Source organism: Kogia breviceps, chromosome X, assembly GCF_026419965.1.
Source record: "Kogia breviceps isolate mKogBre1 chromosome X, mKogBre1 haplotype 1, whole genome shotgun sequence".
Lineage (NCBI taxonomy): Eukaryota > Metazoa > Chordata > Mammalia > Artiodactyla > Physeteridae > Kogia > Kogia breviceps.
The window spans coordinates 19,302,825-19,327,885 of NC_081330.1; the positions used below are offsets into that span (position 1 = coordinate 19,302,825).

The 25,061-nt window shown below is 36.3% G+C and overlaps 1 protein-coding gene across 3 annotated transcripts in view; it reads left to right on the plus strand.

Moving 5' to 3' along the window:
• Positions 1–25,061, plus strand: part of ZNF280C (zinc finger protein 280C) — a 53,974-nt gene that overhangs the window by 24,182 nt on the left and 4,731 nt on the right. For all 3 annotated transcript variants that reach the window (XM_059050947.2, XM_067024234.1, XM_067024235.1), the window contains exons 9-17: positions 122–231; positions 1,803–2,023; positions 6,606–6,763; positions 7,442–7,542; positions 8,311–8,457; positions 14,362–14,493; positions 18,230–18,525; positions 18,998–19,138; positions 23,688–23,750. In XM_059050947.2, the coding sequence (XP_058906930.1) occupies positions 122–231; positions 1,803–2,023; positions 6,606–6,763; positions 7,442–7,542; positions 8,311–8,457; positions 14,362–14,493; positions 18,230–18,525; positions 18,998–19,138; positions 23,688–23,750 (1,369 nt within the window). The remainder of the gene's footprint in view (positions 1–121; positions 232–1,802; positions 2,024–6,605; positions 6,764–7,441; positions 7,543–8,310; positions 8,458–14,361; positions 14,494–18,229; positions 18,526–18,997; positions 19,139–23,687; positions 23,751–25,061) is intronic.

Consider the following 25,061-nt stretch of genomic DNA (forward strand, 5'->3'; position numbering starts at 1 on the left):
AAATTGTATTATTTATACATAAATTTCAGAAATTGTGATGAAGTTTAAAACTGTTATTACTGGTTGGGCTTAAGGTTTAAAAAGGAGAATTTGACTCATAAAACTCCTTAATTTATTTTAGGTACAAATACCTCACCAACTCTCCATAAAACTGGAACAGCTTTTCTAAGATCTTGTCCAAAGTGCAATGTTCAGTTCAATCTTTTGGATCCTTTGAAATATCACATGAAGGTAAAACTTTTTCAAAATTTGATTTTTAAAAATTTTCACAAATCTCTGAAAATATTAATATTAAAATATTAAGGATTAATATATAGTAAATGCTAGTTTATCCAGATATTTAGATAAGAAATCTTCTCATTGGTATTTTCATATAACTTAAGTAAAAATTGATACTCGTAATGATTAACTTTATAAGAGATTTTAAAATCCTTCCCAATCATTAAATTATTGAAATTAAGTTTACAAACACTACGTATTATATTTTAATTTTAATGAAATAATATATTAATCAGAATATTTTATTGACTAGGTCATGCCATTCTTCAAACTTCCTGTAAAGCAGGCATTTTATTAGGTGCTTAATCTTTCATGTAACTTAATTCCTTTTTTTTTACGTTATTTTTTGTCCATGGTGATATATGCATGTCACATTAGTCAATGAAAATCTTAGCCTTGCATTTTAATTTTTAGCACTTAGACATAAGCTCCTAATGGTGGAGCATTTCATGTGAAATGATAGTTGTAACTCAATCCAGAATATAGTATGTGTAGTTGTTATAAATTAATTCTAGATTTATATTGGTGTAAGAAGCTCTTGAAATTAGGCTTCAGGTAATTTTCAAAGTACTAATGAAAATATTTTAAAATATTTTAGTAGCTACTACAGTGTCCTTTGTGTCTGTGGAAAGATAGTCTGTATTCTTTTTGTATGCCCAGTATAAATGGCAGGAAGGGGGGGGAAGGAGGCAAGAAAAAAGGTAGTGTAGAATATATGCAGGAAAGAAGGGATGAGAAGAATGCAAGGTAAAGAAAACTATTTAGTAAAAGTTATTGCTCACTATTCCAAAGATTGGCAATTTTTTCATTGAAATTCAGCATTTTACCAAAAAATGTAGAAAGAAAAGGAGCATCCTGGAATTCCAATTACAGTCTCTTTATTCTTGGGCAAAACTGTATTTGATCTATCACTATTTCCATCTCCCTGAGTGTGACTTCTGTTAACTGGACTTTGGGCTTTGGTTTTAAAAGTAAGAAGCAACTTCTACAATACTTTCAGGTTTCCTATTTATGTAATATTGTGTAGAGATACACAATCAAGTGATGTTTTGCATCATAGATAGAGAAAAGAAAGGAATGAGTTTGTTAGTTATCTTTAGTTTATTTAATTTGGGGGTAATTATAGTCACATGATTCAAAAAGTATAAGAAGGAATACAGTGAAAAAATCTCACCCCGACTCCTGTTTGCCTAGTTTTCAATACAACTCACAAAGGAATCATTTTTTATTAACTTGTTTTGTATCCTCTTTGATTTTCTTTCTGCATATACAGGCACACGTGAATGTTCTTATTTTCCATCTATTAATATACACAAATCATAGCATGTTATATATACTTCTGCACCTGGAGAAAGTGACAGACTTTTTCTAAAATGTAGCTTTTATTTATTGTTTGTGATTAAAACTATGTGAGACTGTCTTTCCACATGAGCTGGCCCTAGTTATAAACACAGAATCATTTTTTGGTGTCTAATTTTTAAAAGAAATATAAATAAGGCTTATATATATTTTTTCTCTTTCAGCGTTGTTGTCCAGACATGGTAAATGCATTTTTGGAAATGATTAAAGCAGAACTTTCCAGTACTGAAGATAAAAAGGAGACTGGTACAGAGAAAGGAAAATTGGTTATGTTAGTTAGTGACTTTTACTATGGAAGACATGAAGGAGCTGTTGATGAGGAACAGAAGACTTATACAACATTTAAATGCTTCAGTTGCTTGAAAATTCTTAAAAATAATATTAGGTATGTAAATACTTATTTCTATTTGAAAATTGGGATGCTACAGATGTAAATATTGTATTTCTTTTTCTGTGCCATCGTAGATAAGCAATTTTAACTTTCTACTAAGAATAAAGGCAGATTTTCATGCTGAAAAGCTTTTATGTTTTCTTGTATTTTTAGGAGTTTGACACTTGGATCCACTTTAGTTGTATTTCTTTCAGATAGCTTAAGAAAGGAAAAAATTTATTTTAAGCTAGGGGAAAATCATTCCTCTCTCTGTATTTATCATTGAACTAGGAATTTCCATGAGATATTTTTATTTTTAACTGCTTCTGAATTTTATTTTTCCTATCACAAGAAGAACCACTTTATCCAATTTTACCTCCTCCATGTTTGTCTTATTTAATGTTCCTCTTTTACAATTCATATTTATAATTTTAGTACATTTTCCTTACAGAAAATGATTTTTTTGATCTTCTTTAGAGAAGTACCAGTTCTTTTTTTTTATTATTTATTTTTGGCTGTGTTGGGTCTTTCTTGCTGCACGCGGGCTTTCTCTAGTTGCGGCGAGCGGGGTCTACTCTTCGTTGCAGTGCGTGGGCTTCTCATTGCAGTGGCTTCTCTTGTTGCGGAGCACCGGCTCCAGGCGTGCGGGCTTCAGTGGTTGTGGCACGCGGGCTCAGTAGTGTGGCTCGCGGGCTCTAGAGCGCAGGCTCAGTAGTTGTGGCACACAGGCTTAGTTGCTCCGTGGCATGTGGGATCTTCCCAGACCAGGGCTTGAACCCGTGTCCCCTGCATTGGCAGGCAGATTCTTAACCACTGCCCCACCAGGGAAGCCCAGAAATACCAGTTCTATGCAACATGTCTGCTTTGATTTTATAATTTAACACATTTTCAAAGTAGAGATTTAATTCTCAATGGAATTCTGAGGAGTTATACATGTATGCTTCAAATTTTAGGAACTTATATTTGCAGTCTTTGAGTTATATGGCATATTACGTATCTATCATCCTAAGTGAGATATAACAAGAACAAAGTAACGAGATATATTAATTGGTATTTTTAAATTGTCTATGTAGCCTGACATTGTTTTTCCAATATTTTATTATAAAAAATTTCAAATAGCAAATTTGAGAAAATTTTACAGTGATCATCTCTATATATTTACCACCTCAATTCTACCATTAATACTCTACTTGCATTACTACATATCTATTTATCCATAGATCCATCTGAGTTTTTTATACTTTTCAGAGTAAATTGCAGACATCAGTGCACTTCCCTTAGGTGAGGTACATATATGTATATGTATGTCTGTACCTGTATTGTGACACATACACGCTTATAAACTTTTAAAAATATTTACCCTTGAAAACCATCATTTATAACTAGCATTCTTAAACATTCTATAGGTAGGTCATTTCTAAGCTCAGCATTTATTTTTTCTGGTGACTTCTTGGGTCCAAAATGAAGTACATAGAAAAACACTGAAATACACTGTAATATAAGCCTAAAACAATTGTGAATGCTACATTTATGGTAGCGTTTTATAGTTTTCAAAGACCTTTCACTTATATTATTCATATGAGTTTTCACACTTCTTTACCTCCTTTTATCAAGCCCTACCAGCCATCAATTGCTAATGGTCCCAGTAGCTTAACATAAGAGGAATTGTAATTTGCGATATAACACTGAAACAATGTTACGATAAAACTCTGTGATTCATAAAAACAGTAGAACAGTGGTTACCAGGGATGGGGGAATTGGGGATATGTTACTTAGGGGTACAAACTTGCAACTTTTTATAGATAAATAAGTCCTGGAGATCTAATGCACAGCATAATGGTTATAGACAACAGTACTGTGTTATAAACTTCAAAGTTGCTAAGAGACTAGATCTTAATTATTCCCACCATAAAAAAAGAAATGAGGGCTTCCCTGGTGGCGCGGTGATTGAGAATCCGCCTGCCGATGCAGGAGACACGGGTTCGGCCCCGGTCCGGGAGGGTCCCACATGCCGCGGAGCAACTGGGCCCGTGAGCCATGGCCGCTGAGCCTGCACGTCCGGAGCCTGTGCTCCGCAACGGGAGAGGCCACAACAGTGAGAGGCCCGCATACCAAAAAAAAAAAGAAATGATAATTATCTGATTTGATAAAGGTGTTAGTTTATGCTATTATGGTAATCATATTGCAATATATAAATTATCAAATCGATATACACCTTAAACTTGTACAATGTTATGTGTCAATTATATCTCAATAAAAATAAAATAATGCCAAAAAAACACCCCAACTCTGAGACCTCATTCCATATTATCATTCTTATAGTAAAATACATCAGAAAAGGGATTTCCCTGGTGGCACAGTGGTTGGGAATCCGCCTGCCACTGTAAGGGGACACGGGTTAGAGCCCTGGTCCAGGAGGATCACACATGCCACAGAGCATCTGGGCCCATGCGCCACAACTGCTGAGCCTGCGCTCTGGAGCCCGCAAGCCACAACTGCTGAGCCCATGTGCCGCGCTGCTGAGGCCCACGTGCCTAGAGCCCGCAGTGAGTGGCCCACGCACCACAACGAGGAGTAGCCCCTGCTCACCGCAACTAGAGAAAGCCCGCGCACAGCAGCGTAGACCCAATGTAGCCAAAAAAAAAAAAAAAATATCCGAAAATAATGTTGGTAAATTTCATAAAATGCATAGAAAAGTGGTTCACTAGTTAAGTTCCTTGTTATACTTAAATATTATGTATATAATATTAGAAGTTCTTCCAGCATTAGCTTTTTGGCTTTTCTTTAAGATGAACCCATTTAATATTAAACATGAAATTTTCTTTGTTTTTTTTGTTTTCATTTCAAAAGACTGGCTACAGATTTCTAGATTATCAGAATATCTAGAAATTTTAAACTAACCATGTTTTTGTAATACCTAGGAATCTTGTGGCATTTGGACATACTATTTAGTAAATGAAACCGGAACAGTAAACACTGGATAAACGAAGATGTTATATGTGTTAAATAACATTTTACCTTAATGGTAAAAACTAGGGTGGAAAACTGATGGTTTTAAGGGATGGTAGACCCTAATAGCTCAAGATTTCTCCTCTCAGCCCTGTCAACATATTGTAGTATATTTTTCCCTGCATTGAGTGTCACCAAAACCAGTTAGGGTTATTTTATTCTGAGAATAGCCTTGTGAGGGGTTTCCTTTTTTCCACATCTCCATCTACTGGTTTAAGAAGTGTGAGCTGCTGATGGGGGCAGGGTAGTAACTGAGAGATAGCTAGTTGGTTAACAGATTATTTTATACAAATTTTACTAAAGCTGTGAGCTGAAAGGTTAATGGCTCATGACCTTTATATGTAAATATTTAGGCAAGACTAGGATTTTAAAATTGATTTTAATAGAGATGATGTTAAAATGAAAGGAGGAAAAAAGATATTTCAAAATGTACCATAAGCAGCTCTAAAGAGAGGTGATGTTTTGGAGGTGTGAAGAGATAAATGTTAAAACCTCTGTAATAATTGCTGTCTAGGTTGCTGACATTACTTCATTTCAAGATTATTTCCTTTAGGGACTCATAGTGACTAGCGATTAATATTTGACACAGACTTGAGGTTGTAATTTTGATTAAATAACTTTACTTTGAAATTCAGTAAAACATTTCAGTAAGCTGTTTGAAATAGATATGCCTGTTTATATTGTACTCTCTGCCATTAAAGGTCATAGTTCCTTCTCATAAGAAGCCTTTTAGGGAATCTGACATAGCAGAATGTAGAACTGAAAAATGGACTGTGCTACAAAGGGCACAGTCTGCGAGTTAAAATGAACTGTTTGTGGGCTTCCCTGGTGGCGCAGTGGTTGAGAGTCCGCCTGCCGATGCAGGGGACACGGGTTCGTGCCCCAGTCTGGGAAGATCCCACATGCCGCGAGGCGGCTGAGCCCATGAGCCATGGCCGCTGAGCCTGCGCATCCGGAGCCTATGCTCCGCAACGGCAGAGGCCACAACAGTGAGAGGCCCGCGTACCACAAAAAAAAAAAAAAAAAAAAAAAAAAAAAATGAACTGTTTGTGCTAACAGTAAACCTGTATCATTAAATAAAACAAAAGATTCTTGTAATTATAGGTATTAAAATTGCTATTACATGCATGTAGGAACCAAGACACAAAAATACTAACAATTTGTCTTTTAAGCAGCTGAAAGCTATTGTATATCTCAAGGCCATCAAAAGATTTCTCTCATGATTCTGTAGCTGCTCTTGGTGGTAGAGTTTCCTTTAAATATTTTATTTTAAAATGTAAATAGTATTTCATGTATGGAAAAGAAGCCTGCTGTTTTTCTTAACAAAAAATTCTTAGTTTGAAATAATGAAGAAGCAAATTAGCAGTATTTCATATTAACTATATTAATGGATTATTTTAAAACAAAGATGCAAAGAAGGATGTTTGCTGTTGCACTTAATGAAAGTGATCATTTGAAGTGCACACTTTTCCAGAGGACTATATGGCTTTGGAGGTGTTATTTTGAGTAATACAACTGCATTTTTAACATTTAGGTTCAGATACTTATTTTTGAGATTTGAATATTTGCACCTGTTAATCATTTATAGGTTTATGAACCACATGAAACATCATTTGGAACTTGAGAAGCAGAACACTGAGAGCTGGGAAAACCACACCACCTGCCAGCACTGCTACCGTCAGTATCCCACACCATTCCAGCTACAGTGTCACATTGAGAGCACACACACTCCCCATGAGTTTTCTAGTAAGTCACAATTTTATTAAAATCCTGAACATTAATGATTTTGATTAACCTATGAGGAATCCTTAAGAATTCTGATGGAAAAATAAGAATAAGAAGTAGATTTTGTAATTTGGGGGCAAAGTTGAAAGCATATTTTAACTTGTATAAACTTTTCATTAAAATTACTTACTAAAATTGAAGTCCCTCTTGTAAATTGAAACTTCCTTGGCATAACTTATGCATTGTATGTAGCAAGTAAATTATAAAACTCAGATTCCCTGGTTTGCAAATATAAAATTAATGGTCTTCATTTACACTCTAATAAGAAAAGTAACTGCAGTGATAGTTAAAATCACAGTCTGGAGTTAGCTTGGATTCAAATCCCAGCTCTGCCTCTTAATACAGCTGTGAGATGTCAGTCAAGTTAATCTTTCTGTGCCTCAGGTTCCTCGTCTGAAAAATGGGGATGAAAATTAACAGTACAGCTCTCAGTGATGGTATAAGAATGAAACAAGCTAATACTAAGTAAAGTCCTTAGAACAGCGTTACAAAGTTACCCACAGTAGAATTGTTGGAACCACCATCACCACTATTATTATTATTATTATTATTACTTGTTGCTGTTGTTATGGATGTGCAGACTGAACCTTTGATTTATACTTCCTTAAAAGGATGTAATGTGTTTTTTTCCACTTTCAGCTATTTGTAAAATCTGTGAATTATCATTTGAAACAGAACATACTCTTTTACAACATATGAAGGACACTCATAAACCCGGTGAAATGCCATATGTTTGCCAGGTACACACACATTTTATTGTGTATTTAGGTGTTTAATTTTCACATGCCATGAAATAGTATTGTTCTTTTGATTTTTTTAAATAAAAATGAGTTACTAAAATGAAGACCCTCTTCAATAGTTGAAACTCTTGGTTTAACTCATGTATGTGTGGGTGGTGGGTTGGATTTGACCTGTGGGCCATAGTTTGCTGACCCCTCTGCTAGACAAACAAAAAGCCCTGCTGGAGAAAGACAAACATATTGACTTTCTTACCCTGTAGGGAAGAATATAGACGTGTTAGAGAAATAGGAAATACTGTTAGTTACGGGGAACCTCAACTAAAGGCTTTGGGGCCAGTATTTTTCCAGAATTTCAAGTGGTTCCCAGTAAGATAGCAAGATAAAGATAAATTGCTTGTTACCGCCTGGATGCTATTTAAAATCCAATGAAGAGAATCCTCATTTGATGTAAGAGGAAAAACTTTATAGGTCAAGAGGTGTCAGACTTTGAAAATTCAAGTCAGGATGGGGATGGGGGACAGTAGATCTGAAAAGAAGGGAATCTGCTGATGTTTAGGAATATATCCCTAAACTTTGAAAGACAACTTTTCTGCTTCAGAGATTATCTGTATTACTTGCAGTATCAGGATCCTTGGTTGTATAGGCAGCAGAGCTGAATTAGTAGTACATCATGTTACTCTAAACAAATGACTTATTGTTGCTACTTTGATATAATTGCATATCGGTTATAAATTTTCAAGTTAAATTAAATCTTCTTTATATTTCTAGGTTTGCCAGTTTAGATCATCAACATTTTCTGATGTAGAAACTCATTTTAGAGCAACCCATGAAAATACTAAGAACTTGCTATGTCCATTTTGCCTCAAAGTTAGTAGAATGGCAACCCCCTACATGAATCATTACATGAAGCATCAGGTGAGATTTAGCAGTTCTTATTTGTTCATTTTGTCTTAGTGAAAAGGTTATATATGTAAACTTACAATATTGGTTAGATTTGTTCTAGAAGGAAAGCAAAATTGTTCCAAATTACACCATTAATTTATAATTTATGCTGAAATACTTGTGAAACTTCCACTTCTTTTCCTTGTCTGCTTCCTGGTGATGATGAGGCTCATGGATAGTGAAAATTCTGAAAGGTAGGTACAAATAGGAGCCTAGTGTGGAGGGGAAGAGGAAAGATGAGTGGAATATTTATTTACATTGGACATTTCAAGGGTTTCAGAGTGGTGAGAATGGGAATGATTTTAAAGAGCAGGGAAAAGGATAAGTTTGAACTAAGGAAGATAAGATTGAGGATTCACAATCTTCTGTTTTCCTCTTTCTCTTCAAACTTTATCTCCACTTTCTAGTCCACCTTTTTTTTTTTTTTTTTTTTTTTGTCGCATGGCTTGTGGATCCCAGTTCCCTGACGAGTCCTAACCACTGGCACGCCAGGGAAGTCCCTAGCCCACTTTTTATTATGAGAAGACATGTGGTTGTCATCAGTGATCCAGGATGGTCTCTTATAGCAGCCAGTGACAAAGGAAACAGCAATGACACATTTCTAGATATGTGAACTATGCCAAAGAACAGTTTTTAGGTTATAACTTGTTTCTTAGATGACTTTTACCAGTTCTGCTTTTGTAATTTCTGGAATATCAGTACTAGTGCTTGCACCTTTCCCTTGAATTTTCATTTTATGCTTGCCGGTTCTTTTCCTGACACAATTAGACCATCCTTTATTTGGGCTGAAAACTTGATAAAACAGTGAGCGTATTCTTGAGTGCTTGAAAGAGCAGTCATACATTTGCCAAAATCAGAAGTCAATGAATTTACTGAATCTGATTATGTAATCAGGTTTTGCCTCCTCACTGATCAGCTCATTACATTTCCTTATTATTGAATGTGTTATCATGGCCATTTTATTCAGCACTTGTGGTAACATTGCTTTCAGTTCCAGTCATTAGATAATCATGAAATCAGCTTATAGTTGTTAATTGGAAAAAATCATAAATATAGAATATCCAAATGCATTCAAGGACTTCCCTGGTGGCGCAGTGGTTGAGAGTCCGCCTGCCGATGCAGGGGACACGGGTTCGTGCCCCGGTCCGGGAGGATCCCACATGCCGCGGAGCGGCTGGGCCCGTGAGCCATGGCCGCTGAGCCTGCGCGTCTGGAGCCTGTGCTCCACGACGGGAGAGGCCGCAGCAGTGAAAGGCCCGTGTACCGCAAAAAAAAAAAAAAAAAAAAAAAAAAAAAAAAAAAATGCATTCAAGATCACCTATGTGATGGCAACATGCTTATTTTTTTTTTATCCTAGTATGTCACCTCACTGTTAAACTCTGGCAAAATCTTTCTATTCTAGAGTTTCCCCCATGTTCCATCAGATGTCAAATAGATGTTCTACACTAAAATTGTTCCTAGAAAAAGAAGTTCAGTAAATGGCTGCACTTACAAAATGAATAGTTTTTTATTTTTTAATAGGATTTTTAGAGCTTTTAACTTGCTAAAAAATGCTTAAAAGATCATAAATCTCCAAGCAAGTGATATTGTATATGTTGTTCCCAAAACTTATTTGACCATTGAATCCTTTATTTACATAATACATATTAACATTTCTTGAGGAATAGAGTTTTTGAAACACTGATCTTGGTGCTCTATATTTCATCTTTTGACCTTTGATTTTGAAAGAAAGAACAAGATATAAAGCAGTAGCTCTATTGTATTATGAAGCTTTTAACGTAATTCTTTCTCTTGTGCTTTACTAAGCTCCAGAGTGAGGTGTAGATGTGGAGGGAATAATAGATGCTTAGAAAGGTAAGAAAGAGACGGATGGGCTTGCTATGTGGACTGTGTCTCCTAATGGTTTAACCTGATCTGTAGTCACTCTTCATACCGTGAGTTGTATGTCTTAACTTGCCACATATATAGGAAAGTGTTAACCCAGCAGTTCTGAGTTGCTCAAATCATGCACATTTTCAGAAGAGTCTACTTGTATAACTAGCCCTTGGCTAACTCTGGAAACTGAACCTGTGTTATTAACTGATGAGTGTTTTACACTCCTGGAACCTTGAGCCATGTGGTACCAGCTTTTCTAGATCTTGTGCAAAAATATGATTATAGTGAATGCCTGCTTTTCTTCTGGAGTCTGAAGATTTGATGACTGAACCCCATGAAAAACCTGGGCTCTTAGACTCAAAGAGAGCTTCCCTGGAAAATAAAATAAAACAACATAAAACAAAACCAAAAAACTTCATACCTGTTGCTGCAATTAGTTGCTGGGGGATTGATGAGCATGTCCTATGCAACTCCACTGGGAGAGGGCACTTGGAAACTGGTGCCAGTATTCTCCAGACTTCACCCAATGCAGTTTTTCTTTTATTAATCCTGTTCTGTATCCTGTCACTGTAATAAATCATAGCTGTGAGTATAACAGCTTTTAAGCCCTGTAAGTCCTTCTATTGAATCATCAAACCGGAGAGTAGTCTTGGGACTACTGACACACCATGGGTGCCCGATTTTTTTGTAAGTTTGGAGTACCTAAGAGGTAGGCAGTCAGCAATCAATAGAGGAAAGACTCTATCAGTAAGAAGCGTCATCAGGCATCCTTCAAAGTATTTCAGTTTGTATATAATTGTTCACAAAAGACTCAAAAACAATAGCTGAGCAAGATTATAAGCTTGTAATTGAGATATTAGGGCAATTTTAGACCATAAGAATTGTTGAATCTGTGGATCATTTTATTCTTTTTAAAGACTTTGTAACCTTTTCCTTAAAATAATAGATGATTATATATTGAGTGATTTCAGAGCTAACAGTACAGTTTGTACAACTTTTAAGAAAGGATTTCAGATGTATTAAATAGCCTCACTAGATCTTTATAGTAATAACAAACAGTTGACATATATTAATCACTTGCTGTATGACTGCCACTAGTGCTTTTACTTGTATTATCTTGTCTGATCCTTACAACCACTCTACAAAGCAGATATGCAATCATTTCCATTTCATAGATAAGGAGACAAAACTTTATAGTAAGTAAGTTATCTTGCCCAGTGTCACATTCTCTAATAGTTGGCAGAGCCAAAAATTGACCTAGGGCCCAAGCTTTTACCACAGAGTCATTCTTCACTGACATTAGGCCTAAAGGCAGATATTACAGAGAGTCAGAATTAGCCTTGAAAACCCTCAAATCACCCAAAAGATATAGTATCCTTGTCAAAAAGTTCAACACATTTTTTTTTCTCTATCATTGGAATAGGTCACCATTTTTTTGGTTGAACATCATGTTATTTAAAAAACATACTGTATTATTCTCAACACATCACAGGTATACATGCATAAGAGAGATATGAAAGACTTGAGTCCATCTAAGGGAATATAGTAGGTTAAGGTCTCCATCTCAGGGCTCTGGGAAAATGCTCATTGGGAATGGCAGACATTTTGAACTAGTTTAATTGTGCTTGCTTCTCATGTGCACTCTCTGTCAGTCTCTTGCTGCCTGCCTTACTGGTTATTTAACAAATATTTATTTACTGTTTAATATATGCCAGGGACTGTTTTACAGAAGTGAGCAAAACAAAGTTTGTGCCCTCTGGAATTTGCATTATGGTGGCAGCAGGGAGAGAGAATGAGAATGTGTATTATGTCTGAATGTATCTGTATGCCAGCTGGTAATAAGTACCATAGGGAGGAAATACATGAGGATAGGGAACGCCAGGGCTTAGGAGGTGAAAGAGTAGCTTCTGTTTTTTTATGTGGGGTGGTCAAAGAAGTGTCTCCAGAGGAAATAAGGGATTAATCCATGTGGCTATCTGGGAGTGAATGTTCCAGGCAGAGGGAACAGTAAGTAGGCAGTGAGGTGATCATATATCTAGATGTTCAAGAAGCAACAAGGAGGCCAGTGTGGCTGGAGCATGGTAAACAAGTGGGAGGAAGAGTAGTAGGAAATGAGGTTGTAGCAATAGAATGCGGGGAGGATAGTATATGGCCTTGTAAGCCAGAGTCAGGATTTTGGAGTGTTATGGGAAGCCATTGGAGTGTTTAGGCATGTGAGAGATTATTCTGGCTGCTATGGAGAGAATAGACTGTTGGGAGGAAAGAGTGGAAACAAGAAGGTAGGGGAAGCTATTGTGAGAGTGCAGGTGAGTGGCTTGGACTGATCTGGTGGCAGTGGTTGGAGGTGATGACAAGTGGAAAGATTATGCTTTTGAAGGTAGAGCTAAAAGGTTTTATCAGTGGAGTGTGAGAGAAAGAGTTAAGAGTGACCAAGTTCTTTCGTCCTGAGAAGCTGCAAGAATGATGTTCCCATATATTGAGATATAGGGAAGACTAGGGAAGGAACAGATTTTTCTTCAGGGTGGATGGGGGAGAATCTAGAGTTTAATTTTGTCCATGTTCACTTGAAGTGCGTGTTAGATATCAAGTAGTGATGTTGAGTAGGCAGTTGGATGAATACTATTTAAAGTCATGAAACTGGATGAGATATAGGTACAGGTAGAGAAAAGATTTCTGGGACCTATATCTGGGGAACTTTCTGTCATGTTACCTTGCTATCAGGTCCTTGACTGAGTTTTTTTTCCCCCTCTTTCCCCTCTCTTGAGTACATATAGGTGAATCTGTTTATGTTGGCTGTACCTATGATATGATCCAATTAACCATACTTCTTAAGATGAAACTAAAATAGTAATACAAGTACATTATATTTACCTATTGCTTTGAACTTTGTAAGGAATTTTTATTTTATCACATGCCTGCTGTGCACCAGTAATGGCTAGGTACTTTAATGTATGTTACCTCATTTGATTTTTCCTAAGTTTTTATTTTTGTTTTAAATGCAAATAGTGATGAACCTGTGGAGATACAGCTTTAGAGAAAACATTTTTATATTTGTACATTGTTCCAAATTTACAGATGAATGTACAATACATATTTTAATTGATGACAGCATATACAGAAAAACTGCAGTTGCTAGTATGTGGTAGAAAAAACACTAACTAGCTATGAGCCAAGTGCCTTACATCTCTCTTTGGTCCTGTTTCCTATTGGTAAAGTAGTAATATGACCAGGTTTCAGAAGGAACATAGTCAAGGGGTTCTCAAATAGTAAATTCAGATCAGTTGTTCTGATTTATGCTTCTGTAACCATACCGTCCAATATCAGTCACTAGCCACATGCATCTATTTAAATTAATTTAAAATTAAAACTAAATAAAATTTTAAAATCGATTTCTCTATTGCACTTGCCACATTTCAGGCACTCAAAAACCACATGTGGCAGTGGATACCGTATCAGACAGTGCAATATAGCACATTACCATCACTGTTTAAAGTTCTGTTGGACAAACACTGACATATACAACCATTTCTATAACATAACTTTCTTTGGGAGTGTCTGGTTAAATTTGTTTGGTTTTAGAAAGTTCAGTTTATGTTACCAACTTGTGAAACAGATGGAAATAACAAAAATCATTTGATCTTTCCAAGAATAAAAGTATAATATAGCTCATTTCCATGGTATCATATGTTTGAATAGTTTATACTTCTAATTAATAATTAAATAAACTCACTACAAATAATATAGGACTTGTCCCATTGTAATCTAATTGATATAATTATCATATTTATTGCCTGCATGATAGCAAATACTTTTGAAACTCAAATACTAATGGAAGAAGTACTTGTAAAAAATGAAATATTTTGGAATTATTTATGATAGGATGTGGCAAAATTCTGGTTTTAAAATTCTTTAGCTGTTAGAATTAAGAGCAATTTCAGGTCTCGGGATTTGTGGTAGTAGAAATTATTTTCCAATATTATTTCTAATATTTATTGTAAACAGAAGAAAGGAGTTCATCGTTGTACAAAATGCAGACTACAATTTTTGACCTACAAAGAGAAACTGGATCACAAGACCCAGCATCGGACATTTATAAAGCCTAAAGAGCTAGAAGGATTGCCTCCTGGTACAAAAGTGAGTTTTAAATATGTTGTATTTTAACATTGTATGATAATAGAAATAAACCCCTACCTGTTTTTAGGTATTCAATATAATATTAAAAATTGACTTCTGGTTGTCATTAAAATTTTAATTTTAGGTTTTATCATTCTTATGCTTGGAAAGAAAATTTTTTATCCATTGTTTTTCTTTTTTTTTTTTTTTTTTGCGGTACATGAGCCTCTCACTGTTGTGGGCTCTCCCGTCGCGTAGCACAGGCTCCGGACGCGCAGGCTCAGCAGCCATGGCTTGCGGGCCTAGCCGCTCCGCGGCATGTGGGATCTTCCCAGACAGGGGCACAAACCCGTGTCCCCTGCATCGGCAGGCGGACTCTCAACCACTGCGCCACCAGGGGAACCCTATCCATTGTTTTTTGAGCTGATTGAAATGTGCTATATTAGAGCATATTCCTTTGCAGTTAGTGCAACTATATTAACTGTAGACTGAGTCATTGTGTTGTCTCAATATTCTGTAGTCTGGGGACTTCCCTGGTGGTGTGGTGGTTAAGAATCCACCTGCCAGTGTAGGGGACACGGGTTCAAGCCCTGGTCTGGGAAGATCCCACATGCCTCAGAGCAGCTAAGCCTATGCGCCACAGCTACTGGCCCCACGCTCTAGAGCCTGTGAGCCACAGTTACTGAAGCCCACACACCTAAGAGCCCGTGCTCCACAACAAGAGAAGCCACCGCAGTGAGAAGCCCACGCACCGCAACGAAGAGTAGCCCCGGCTCGCCTCAACTAGAGAAAGCGTGCACAGCAGCAAAGACCCAATGCAGCAAAAAAATTAATTAATTAATTAATTTTAAAAAATACTTAACTTTAAAAAAAATATTCTATAGTCTGTTTTTGAGCTTTTCCAGTTGGCAGCGTACATGTCTGCTTCAGCTGGTGAGGAATCATGTTTATCTTTGTGTCTCCAACATCTGTCATAATGCCTTGAATGCCGTAGTTTGTTGAAGTTGGTATTACTGAGTCTACTCTTAGAGAAGCAAATTCTCTTGATTAGCATTGCACTGTTAAGTGAGCAAACACACATATGACTACAAATTTCATTTTCCCTCTGCCTTATGTACATCTGTTTTCTTTGACTTCTTTTATGTAAAGTCAGATTTTGACTATTTGCTCCAGTAGAGGGATGCACAATCCAAAGTGAAATAATTCCCAAACGTTTAGTAATTATATTTGAGTACCTAACTTTGATGTGAGTATGTCTGCTATTTGAGTTCATTAAAATAATGTAAAGCAATGCTCTGAAGCTCTAGAGGGAGAGAAGGAATCCAGTATCCTTCCGTGTAGTCCATTCATTCCATGCTGGAACAAGACACGCAGAATACTAACATAAGCAGTGCAATTCTCTCTCGTATCTTTCCTTATTAGTAATAATAGTAATAATTAGTATACTATAATATAATTATGTATTACTAATAAATGTGACTGTTTTTCATTATCAACCAATGGGTATAATCAAACATTTCTTTTTCTGAATATTAAATGAGAAATTTTATATTAGTTCCCTATAAGAAAATTCTGAATATTATTAAATTCTCCATGCTGTATGATGAATTGATGTAACCTCCACAGTAACCTTTGCCCAAAGAACCCCCAGAGAGAGAAGGTCACATTTACTGGAGATCTGGGGTTTTTTTGGGGGGTGCATTATTTTTAATTGAGGTATAGTTGATGTACAATATTATATAAGTTTCAGGTGTTAACATTGATTCTGGAGATCTGTCTTATAGTTACCAAAGAGTAATGCATGCCTTTCCAGAGTTATTTCAGGATTTGAGATTTAAATTTTGACCTCTGTATTTGCCAAAGCTATTTAGTTATATCAGAGCATAAAATAGCCATGGAGTGTGCTCTTTTGACTCATTACTATCTGTGTTAACATATAAATGCTATCAATACAAAACTAGTATTACAACAGTAAATAAATACTGAGGTAAATTTCATTTAATTGGTATGACTATTTAGAATAAATGCGAGATTTACCTGATTATAGTTTATACTCTGATATTTAACTTTTTGTATTGTAGTGATTTTTTTTTGGTAACAGCTTTATTGACATGTAATTCATATACCATACGATTCACCCATTTAACGTATACAACTCAGTTGTTTTTAGCATATTCACAGAGTTGTGAAAACATCACTACAATCTATTTTAGAACATTTTATCACCCCCTAAAGAGACCCCATATCCATTAGTAGTTACTCCTAATTTCCCCTCCACCAACAACAGGCAAACATTAATCTGTTTTCCATCCCTATGGGTTTTCCTATTCTGGACATTTCATACAATTGGAATCATACAATATGTGTGTGGTCTTTTATGACTGGTTTCTTTCACTTAGCATAATGTTTCTGAGGTTCATCCATATTGTAGCTTGTATCAGTACTTTGTTCCTTTTTTTTTTTTTTTTTTGGTGGTACGCGGGCCTCTCACTGTTGTGGCCTCTCCCGTTGCGGAGCACAGGCTCCGGACGTGCAGGCTCAGTGGCCATGGCTCACGGGCCCAGCCGCTCTGCGATATGTGGGATCTTCCCGGACCGGGGCACGAACCCGTGTCCCCTGCATCGGCAGGCGGATTCTCAACCACTGCGCCACCAGGGAAGCCCCACTTTGTTCCTTTTTAAGGCTGTGTATTAGTACTTGTGTATCAGTACTTTATTCTTTTTTATGGCTGAATATTATTCCATTGTACGGATATACCATATTTTATTTATTCACTCATAAGTTGATGAGCATTTGGGTTGTTTCCACTTTTTGGCTGTAGTGCCTAATGCTCTCATGAAAATTCATGTACAAGTTTTTGTGTGTACATTTATCTTGACTGGAGTTGCTAGGAGTGGAACACCTAGGATTATATAATAACTCTTACGTTTAACATTTTGAAGAACTGCCAAACTGTTTTCCAAAGCAACTGCACCACTGTACATTCCCACCAGCAGTATATGAGGGCTGCAATTTCTCCACATCCTGTCAACACGTGCTGCTACCTGTCTTTTTCATTATAGTCATTTAGTTGGTCTGAGGTGATACATTACTGGAGTTTTGATTTGCATTTCCTTAATGACTAATGATGTTGAGCATCTTTTCGTGTGCTTATTTCATGTGTATATCTTCTTTGAAGAAATGTCTGTATTCAGATCATTTGCCCATTTGTTAATTGGGTTATTTGTCTTTTTATTGAGTTGTAAGAGTTCTTTATATATTCTGTATACAAGTCCCTTATTAGAGATATGATTTCCAAATATTTTCTCTCATTTCTGTGGTTATCTTTTAACTTTCTTAATAGTGTCCTTCGAAGCACAAAAGTTTTAATTTTTACCAAGTCCATTTATCTATTCTTTATTTGGTTGCTTGTGCTTTCTGTATCATATTTAAGAAATCATTGCCTAACCCAAGGTCATGAAGATTTACTCCTATGTTTTCTTCTAAGAGTTTTATAGTTTTAGCTCTTACAGTCTGGTCTTTGATACATTTTGAGTTAATTTTTGTATTTAGTATGAGGTAGGGGTCCAAATTCATTCTTTTGCATGTAGATATCCAGTTGTCCCAGTACCATTTGTTGATAATACTATTGTTTCCCTCACTGAATTGTTTTGGCATCCTTGTCAAAAACCAATTATGGCCTGAATAATGTGTGATCTTTTTAATATTAATGTGATGCTTAATTTTCTAAGAATATATATTGCCTTAATTTTTATAGGTTACTATTCGAGCTTCAGTTGGACCTCCTCATTCAGGTGTATCAACTACATCTTCCCCGAATACTCCAGGCACTTCTTCTCTTCAGCTCTCACCTTTGAAGTCTACAAGTACAACTGCTGCAAATCCTACAAAAGCTAATGAACATAAATATAAGACAAGAAAGCCTCGTGCAACTACGTCCACTGCAAGTAAGCAAGGTAGAGATGCATGTGAATATAAAGCAAAAACGTATTACAGGCAAAAGAAAGAGCGCAACAGGAAGAATAAAATCAGCATAGCTTTGAAGAACTTAAGGTAATATCTTTTATTCCTGATGTACAATCCTAATTTAATATTAAATATTAAAGGTTATTTTAATATAGCTTAGCATATCACTAGATATGCACACTTACATGATAATCACTTATCTGGCATGAAGGCCAAGAAGATAATAAAAAGGTACTTTTTACAACTGCTGAACAGAACTTGAGTTACTGAGTTTATTGTATAACTGTCATCTTTTACATTACTCTTATATTTTATTCTTATATCTTGTGATGGTTGAATTGTTAACATGATCCTTTTTATTCCAAGGAAACATTAACTGGTATTAGACTTTTTTACTTATTCTAGCTTGTTGTTTCCAAGCAAATTTTCAAATTATAAGTCTCTATTTAAAGATTTAATTTAAACACCTTGGCTTCAATTAATAAAACATTAATAAGGCTTTACCTTATTTTTTTGTTTTATAATATATTTTTATCATTTTTTTTTCTGTCTCCATAAGGTGTCGTCGGGGAGTTCACAAGTGCATTGAGTGTCGTTCCAAAATAAAAGATTTTGCAAGCCACTTTTCAATATATATCCACTGTAATTTTTGCAGATACAAAACAAACTGTAACAAAGCCTTTATAAATCATATGGTGAGGTGAGTTAAACATGTACACTGCCAGTCAAAACTGCCATTCAAGATATTTGGTTTTTGAAAACAAAGCCAGTTTGTCACATCAAGGATCTTAAAAGATCTAGCAACAGGGAACTTCTAGGATATTACCCAATACTGTTTTCCAGCATAATAACTCATGAAATTAGTGGAACAAAAATTTTAAGAACAGTTAGACTAAAGAAATTAGAATAGGTTTGTTAGGGAAATTATTTTTCAAAGTCTTTCAAAAAGTGGTCCATAAAATTTTAAATGTTTCCAAAATATTTATCAAATAAATACATGTAACCACGTGAGTGTTATCCACTTCAAAGCAGTCAACTTTTAGAGACTTCAGCTTTGTCAAAGACGCTAGGAACATCATCGGTACCCACATGCTCACTCTCTTGCGCGCTCTCTCTCTCATCCACCTGTTCGTCCATTTGTCTTTCAAGCCATCTATCTTTGCATTCATTTGATGAATGTGAAATGAGAGAGTACAGGGATATTCTGGTAATGACGCTACTGTTGGAATTTCTTTTCATATATCAATTCTGTTTACATTATTTGAGCACCTGCCATGTACTCTATTGCTAGAGAAAGACTTCAGAGCCCACATTACTTTCATTTGAACCTCATTGGTACGGTATGCCTTCGGGATAGATTTTGTTAATAGAAAAAAATTATTCAGATATAAGTATACTAAGTTGATTATTCAGATTGAGGTAGTTCCATTTATTTTCAGTCAGAAATAAGGTATAACCAATAAAAGTGGTTTTCTTGCAAATCATAACAAGACCTCTACATTACTTTATGGTCATAGCTAACTACCACTTTCAAGGATTTGCCCACATTTTTTTTTTTTTTTTTTTTTTGCGGTATGCGGGCCTCTCACTGTTGTGGCCTCTCCTGTTGCGGAGCACAGACTCCGGACGCGCAGGCCTAGCGGCCATGGCTCACGGGCTTAGTTGCTCCGCGGCATGTGGGATCTTCCCGGACCAGGGCACGAACCCGTGTCTCCTGCATCGGCAGGCGGATTCTCAACCACTGCGCCACCAGGGAAGCCCTGCCCACATTTTTTAATGCCTTCAGAACTTAGCTTCTAGGGGTTTTTTTTCCCCTTGATGATCAGCCTGTCATCATGTTGCCTTGACTTCTTTAATGCCAGCACTTCACATCCACCTCTGAGGTGTTATACCCCCTTCTTTACCACCGTCCAATTTTACCTCATCATATACAATATTCATTCGTTTTGAAATCTCGTTACCCCAGGACTTTCAGTCTTGACCCCTCTTTCTAGTCCAGCATCACCAATCCAATAGTATAGTCAACTTCACCCGCAAGTTCATCTGTTTTGAATGTTGCTTTGTTTTTTGTTCTAGAATCCTTTACATCTTCAATCATGCTTAACCTTGCTATCCTTGACTCTCTTATCCCTTTTGATCTTTCTCTTTGCTCAATTCTAGACCACCAAACTGTGCTTGGTTCAGTCAGCTCTGAATTCCTGATCTTTAACTTTAATGTGGTCCTGTCTTTTTAAAAATACCTCTTTGTTTTTATCTACAACATGTTTAAATCCTTTTCAGTACCTTCAAGACTTTATTCTAGTCTCTCAGTTGTTAACCTTGCCTACTAATTACTCAGAGGTCATCCTTTTCATTTTTCCCAAGGTTAACCTCTTTCTACCTCATTTTTTTTCCTTCATCCAAACATTAATCTCAGAAAAAGATATGTCCTCTTTTTCAAAGTTAATCCTGTCCCTCATCTCCTCCCTTTCCTCCATAATCTTACGCACCTTCATTTCATCTTTTTCTCTCTACCACATTCCTTCTGCCTGCAAATATTTTCAGGTATATATATTTTTTTAGGATGAGGGAGATTTGCCTTTACTTTGCATATTTTCATATCTTCCTTTTACTGTCAACATTTGTAAAGAGTATTCTTTACTATGTTGTTTGTCACTTCTTTACCCTTTGTAATTTGAGTATCACCCCCATCTATCAGTTCAAGCTGCCCCTTTGAAGGTTATCAGTCATGTCCTAATCACTCAGTGTTACTCACTGCTTTTCATTCTTACTCCTCCATGACTTCTTTAGAGTATTTGATACTTTTGATCACTCACTTTTGAAACTCCTCTCAACTTCTCTTAAACTATTACCACCATTTTTTTCTTGTTTGCTACTCCTCTATTTCATTACCTTTTCTTTTCTTCAGCTCTTCTTGCCTCTTTATGTTTCTTTTCTTGATACTTCAACCACTCTCAGAGTTTTATCTTTTACCTTTCAACTGTAAATCCTCCAATTTCAATGCTGAGTTCTCCTGAGATCCAACTCTTCATCTCTAACTGTTTGATAGATATTTTCACCTTTAACTCACTGGCATTTATACGGGACACAAATAAGTCAAACATTTTTGTCTGTCTAGGATCCAAACTCTTATCACCCCAATACCCTTTAAGCTCAGTCTGTCTCCACGCATTATTTCCATAAATGTGGAGCATCACCTGGAAATAATACACTTTAAGTTTCTGAAGCCTATGGAGTTCACTTGATCTGCCATCATTCATCATGGCTTCCTGAAAGTCCATCTTTTGTCATTTACCAGTGTGCCTCACAACTACTGCCGTGGTTCTGCACCCATACCTCAGTTGTTCCAAACCAGACCACAGCCAGCCTTTCTCTCAGTATACTGCTGGGGAGATTTCTGGTCTCTTATTCTGTGCCAAACACATGGCTGCCCCAATGGGGCTTTAATTCTGTCCCTAATTTCCAAGAGATTAAATTGGAAATTATCTTTGGTGTTTCTTAAACCCATGGATCATTCTGTCCTCTCCTTTCCCATTTACCATAGGCTCCTCAACTGTCCTGTAGGACCTCTAACCCCATTCTATCCCAAAATATTTCCAATTGTCTCCAGGCTTCCTTCATAGCCTTTTTCTAATTTCCAGTTAGCCCCAACCCTGCACTGCATTGTCATCATGCACACTGATTGCTTACTCATCGTTAGCCGCATATAGAACTGAAATCTTCCACTTCTACTCTTCTGAGGGCCTTGAAGCTCTCTCTGTGTTTCCCCTACTTCATTGGTGCCTTGCTTCCCTGGTTGCCTCAAGTACCTCCCCGTTAATTGGATACCCTCACTTCGACCCATGTGGACTTTTGTCATAGGATTAAGCTCTGTACATACAGAAGCTTCATTTTTCTCAGAGGTTGAGTATCTTTATTCTCAGCCCATACCAACTCTGTAATTATACAGAAGTCAAGCCTCCCAGATTAATTAATCTTCCCCAATGTATAGTTTGTCCCATATTCAATATCTAAAGTGACTTTTCCTTATTCTTTGGAATGCCCTTCTCCTTCCCTTTCATTTTACCTTCTGTGAAGTATCTGATCACCACAGCCACTCGTAGGAATCAGTTGTTTCTTTGAGTTCTGTACTGCTCAGCTATTCTGCCTCATATTAAATATGTGTCTGTCTTACCTACTTGAGAGAGCAGTTCTTTGTATTCACCATAGCACCTATTCTGAGGATTTTTTCTTGGGATTATAGGTAGCCATTCTTTTCCCACGTATACATGGTATGCTGATGATAGTTACTGTGTGTCTAAGGGTAACCATTGACTTGATGTGTTCTCTGGTTTGGGTCTGTCAGTGCAAGCTAGGGCTAGTACTTTTCAAACTTTATCTTGCATAAGAATCATCTGAAAAACTTGTTGAAACTGATTTCTGGGCTCCACGACCACCAGAGATTAATTTAGTAGGTCTGGAGTGGGAGCTGAGACTTTGTATTCCTAATAAGCTCCCAGGTGATACGGATGCTGCTGGTCTATGGACCACAGTTTGAGTAATACTGTGCTACAGTAATCCCAGCTAATTCTGCCTGACTTTCTAATACAGGAAAGCTTTCCTTATCAGTTTAAAAGGGGGTATAAAAGCTATTAGCGTTGGCTGCAAAACTTGGTTAGTGGTTTTCTGTTCTGTGCATGGAGAAAGTATTGTTTTAACTCATGAGCTCTGCTTTTAATTCGCGTTCTTTAAAAGCTCTCCTAGTAATTGCAAAAGATTCTTTAAATGTTTCATTTTACTGATGGTAAGTAATGTCATTTAGCCCAAGAAGCATTTACTTCCAGGATCATTCAGATTGGTCCCCTGGGCTAAGTGTATCAAGATTAGAAAGTAATAATTATTATTCATAACAGTCTATATTATAGCAAAATACATTATTAGCCAATACCTTTTAAGTTGTTCTCAACTCTTAACAGTTGAAAAAATTAATATGATGCTCTTTGCATTTTTAACTCTAAAGGTTTTTTTTTTTTGTAATGGTGAGGTATGATCATTTAAGATTGTTCTCAGGGAAATATGTTGTTTGAAAACACAGGGAAAATGAAACGTAAGATAAAAATCTTGAATTAAACATGCTAATAGAGTTTTATAATTTAAATCATGGTCTTTTATTCAAAACTAAGAAACTAAGCATAGGCTTGAAAACTGGTCATAAAATTAATTAATGACTTATTGTATAATAAAATCTCATTTGTCTTTTGTCTCTCCAGCTCTCATAGCAGCCAGCCAACTAAACGGTTTTATATTTTTAAGAAGCATTCTGGAACTCTCAGGTAACTACTCGATCTTTTTTCATTCTCTCTATTGAAAAATTATAGTAGCTTTTTAACCTGATGCTGGAGTGCCTAATTTGGAAAATGAAGTGATTGCTACTAGACATAATAGAGTTCTGTACTTTATATCCTTAGCTCAAAGAGGGGATTGCCTATATTCTCTAGCTAAACTTGTTTCAGTGATGTCAGGCATTAAGGTGAAACTTTCATGAATTTGCATTATAAAATTTAAAAAATAAGGCTCTCCAGCAATATTTGAAAATTTAAAAGACTTTTAAGTCACCTAGTAAAGTGACTAACACTACTTTGGTTGTGATCAATATATAGCCTTCATAATCCTTGGGGCTTTTTTATTTTTGAAGTAAAAGTACATAAGTTGTTTACTGTTCAGAGGAATTGTTATGAAAATTTCTAAAGGGATTGATAATTCATTTTGGTTATACCACACACACTTAGCTCAGAATCCACTAAGCACCATTTTTTTCACATTGTTCTAATTCCTTTTCACTCCATATTCCTTTGTTTAATTATTTTGTTCATGTTCTCATTGCTATTTGAAATACCAGTGTCAAGATCTTTGTAGCAGGAGGCTAAGACATAGACTTAAGTTTTGCCAATACTTGTTTTGATGCTTTGGGTTAGTGGAGAAGTAGAAGAGGGGATGCTGTGTCTCAGGACCTTTGTATTTATTCTTCCTTTTGCCTCATTTCCTCTTCCCCAGATATCTGCATGGGTAGCTAGCTCCCATGGTAGCTACCTTTAGGTAGCCCCTTTAGGTCTCTCCTCCAGTGAGTGAGCTTTTCCTGGACCGCCCCATTTAAAGTAGCATCCTTTCCCCGGCCCCCACCCCAAGCACTCCCTGTCTCCCTTTCTTGCTTCGTTTTTACTTCATGGCAGCTTTTTACTGTTCAATGTGTATTGTATATTGTATATTTCACCCTCTTGTTAATTGTCTCTATCTTCTCACTAGAATGTGTGTAGTTCAGATGCTGAGCTATGCCAGACAGTTGCTGGGCATTGAATAGTGCCTGGCTCATGATAGGCATTCCATAAATATTTGTTGAGTAAATTAATATTGAAAGTGACATATGTGGAATATGTGGATGATAGACAAATAGCTCATAGGCAGAGGAAAGTTTGATTCCATTTTTAAAATATATTAGTGCTGTTTTTAAAATATTACTAAATTCAAGGCATTAGAAGATTCTAATAAACTATTTAGGTATTAACCTGTACTAAAAATTTTTATAGTAATGAAAAGGACTTGTAAAGATGAGAATTTAATTTGATTTTTACCTCACTATTGTCAAA